The sequence below is a fragment of the Notothenia coriiceps genome, unplaced genomic scaffold (assembly GCF_000735185.1).
Source record: "Notothenia coriiceps isolate Sejong01 unplaced genomic scaffold, NC01 NC01_scaffold00000339, whole genome shotgun sequence".
Classification (NCBI taxonomy): Eukaryota; Metazoa; Chordata; class Actinopteri; order Perciformes; family Nototheniidae; genus Notothenia; species Notothenia coriiceps.
This window is the reverse complement of record NW_011333040.1, coordinates 8,657,260-8,660,186: the sequence shown is the minus strand read 5'-3', so window position 1 is coordinate 8,660,186 and position 2,927 is coordinate 8,657,260. Positions and strand designations below refer to the sequence as shown.

Below are 2,927 nucleotides of genomic sequence, written 5' to 3'. Positions count from 1 at the left end.
TAGCTTAGCGGTGGTGACGTGAAGTCATGTGACCGTGTGCTGCTGTCCACCTCCTGCTCCATGGGGCTGTCCTCCTCCAGCTGCTGGCTGGTGTAGTTGGTGATCTCCAGGAAGCCGCTGGGCTCCACCACCACGTTGGACTGGCTGGAGTCGGGCAGGATGGAGTACTGAGGAATCACCTGCATGTGTTATTGACACGTGGGTTCAGTGGCACGTCCCCAGTACGACAAAACATGCTAATCAATCGTGAACAGAGAGGTAGTTCTGCTAATAAAGTGTGCTTTTGGTTTCTTCAGACTGTGATCCTGGTTTTTTCAAATGTTGAAAAATGTCTATTAAATCTGTTTAACTTTTGCAAGATGTGTTTTCATCTAACAATCGTTGTGTCCTTGTTTGTATCCCTGCTTTTACTTAAAAATATCTAAACAGTTAAAATATAGGCTTCTTAGGGGTGCAACTAACACATTAGTTTCCTTTATCATTAAAAAGATCTGCTGATCATTTCTAGATTCATTGATTCGGCATAATATGTTTTGGGCTTTTGTCCAATAATAATTATATCCATAAATAAAATCATTCCCGTGGGTTGATATGTGACAGACATATATATAAATAAAGCTTTATTATTATTATTACATGCCTAATTTTGTGATAATCTTCTCACCTCGATGACCTCCATGTCCTCCTTGCTCCTCTGCACTGTGAGGCCCGGCATGCAGCTGAACTTCGGGCCCTTTGAGAGAGAGTGATGGGCCCCGGAACTGCTGATAAACGGACCCGAATCCATCGTCACCGCCTGGTTTTTACCCAGAGGGCCACAGTCACTGGAGGAATCCACCACCATGGGCTCCACGCTAGGGTCGATCTCCGCCTCCATCATGGAGATTTTCAAGATGTCCGACACCGAGGGCTTCTCTCCAGACGGCCGCACGAGCTGCGACGTGATCTTAGTGACGGTCGCGCTCTGAGTGATGATTGGCTGCTGGGGGAGGAGATTTGGAGGAGAAAGAAACACAAGGTAAGGTTTTGTTGACTTATCAAATCACGTTTAGTTTTTACATTTTCTCTTTATTATTTACATTCTTTTTGGCAGCATGTATGGTAATAAACAGTATTTGCAGGTGTGTTGTTAGATCTTACGTTTTTTAAGTCTGAGTCTGTTCTTGCTTGTTTAGCTATACGAGCAATTTACAAGCAACACTTGCAAAAACCTCTGTTGTGTCTGACATACCTCGACTAAGACATGTCACTACTCATGATTTTGTCCCCAGGAAGTGTCTCCACTGACTTTAAACAAGACTACTGATTTAAAAGGAAGTAAACTGTGTTTGATTGACAGCAGCTGGCGGCTTTTAAAATAAAGCTAAAAATCGTATTTATTCATAGCTTTTTATTTATTAATGTACTCTTAAACATTTCTTTATTTTATTTAATTTCTGTTTTTTATTGATTTTTTTTTCTTTTAATTTATTATTATTTTTCCTCAATGTAAGTCTTCGTACTTCATCATACTTTACAATGATACAATAAAATAGATACATATACAGAAACAGATATTACCTTACTTTAATTGTTTTTATTTGAACGTAAAAATGTTTTCTTTATTTTAATGTTTTTTGTCCGTCTCTTTTCTATTCTGTGGTTTTTCGGTACGTTTTGTCCTCAATGCAAGTCTTTGTACACTAAAATCTTGTGTCTGATAAAAAGTAAACGTCCTGCTTGATGTCTTTATGATTTAGCCCAAAGTCAATCCTGAATCATAGGGACACAGAAATGGAAAAGAGCAGCAGCAGCAGACAGCGTGTATGCAACTCTAATAAAACTATAAATCATTGTGTTGTAACGTAATCAGTCTGCGGCGTGTATGAGGCAAACATGATGAATGTTTTATTGTATTTAACAAGGAAGGTAGGAAATACCCACAGCACCTTCACTCGTCATGGTTTCATCAAATACATAGAAAACGTCTGAATGATAAACAGGAACTTCTACATTGATGCATTTTGTCTTTTACGTCACATGAAGGCATGACTTGTACTATAGAGTAAATAAGTCCTAAACCAGGAAATGATTCAGCATTAAGCACTTCCTGTTATCTCGTCTCAAAATCAACCGGTTTATGAATGGCTTTATTGTTACAAGCTGTGGTTTACACAAGCTAAATAGATTTTATTGTTCTACGACATAAAACACATCAGTAAATACCCCACTGATGAATTTAAAAACGGCGGTGGCTAACAAGTGTCTAAATGAGACGACTAAACTTCATCACGGCCAACATTAGCCTCCTTTAGCTTAGCGATGGTGACGTGAAGTCATGTGACCGTGCTGTAGTTCCTTTATAGCCCAACATTAGCCGCCTTTAGCTTAGCGGTTGTGACGTGAAGTCATGTGACCGTGCTGTAGTTCCTTTATAGCCCAACATTAGCCACCTTTAGCTTAGCGGTGGTGACGTGAAGTCATGTGACCGTGCTGTAGTTCCTTTCTGTAGTTCCTTTACAGCCCAACATTAGCCGCCTTTAGCTTAGCGGTGGTGACGTGAAGTCATGTGACCGTGCTGTAGTTCCTTTATAGCCCAACATTAGCCGCCTTTAGCTTAGCGGTGGTGACGTGAAGTCATGTGACCGTGCTGTAGTTCCTTTATAGCCCAACATTAGCCACCTTTAGCTTAGCGGTGGTGACGTGAAGTCATGTGACCGTGCTGTAGTTCCTTTATAGCCCAACATTAGCCGACTTTAGGTTAGCGGTGGTGACGTGAAGTTGTGTGACCGTGCTGTAGTTCCTTTATAGCCCAACATTAGCCACCTTTAGCTTAGCGGTGGTGACGTGAAGTCATGTGACCGTGCTGTAGTTCCTTTAGAGCCCAACATTAACTTTTTACTTCTGGAGATTGTATTTTATGTTTCAAAATTCATCAAGTGGTGTTA

General features: G+C 40.7%; 1 protein-coding gene across 1 annotated transcript in view; it reads right to left on the bottom strand.

The window, feature by feature from the left end:
• The window catches only part of LOC104950590 (uncharacterized), a 15,994-nt gene that overhangs the window by 9,448 nt on the left and 3,619 nt on the right, over window positions 1–2,927 (bottom strand). Inside the window, exons 3-4 of the mRNA XM_010777127.1 lie at window positions 665–982; window positions 34–179 (exon numbers count right to left, since the gene is read on the bottom strand). Coding sequence (XP_010775429.1) covers window positions 34–179; window positions 665–982 — 464 coding nt within the window. The remainder of the gene's footprint in view (window positions 1–33; window positions 180–664; window positions 983–2,927) is intronic.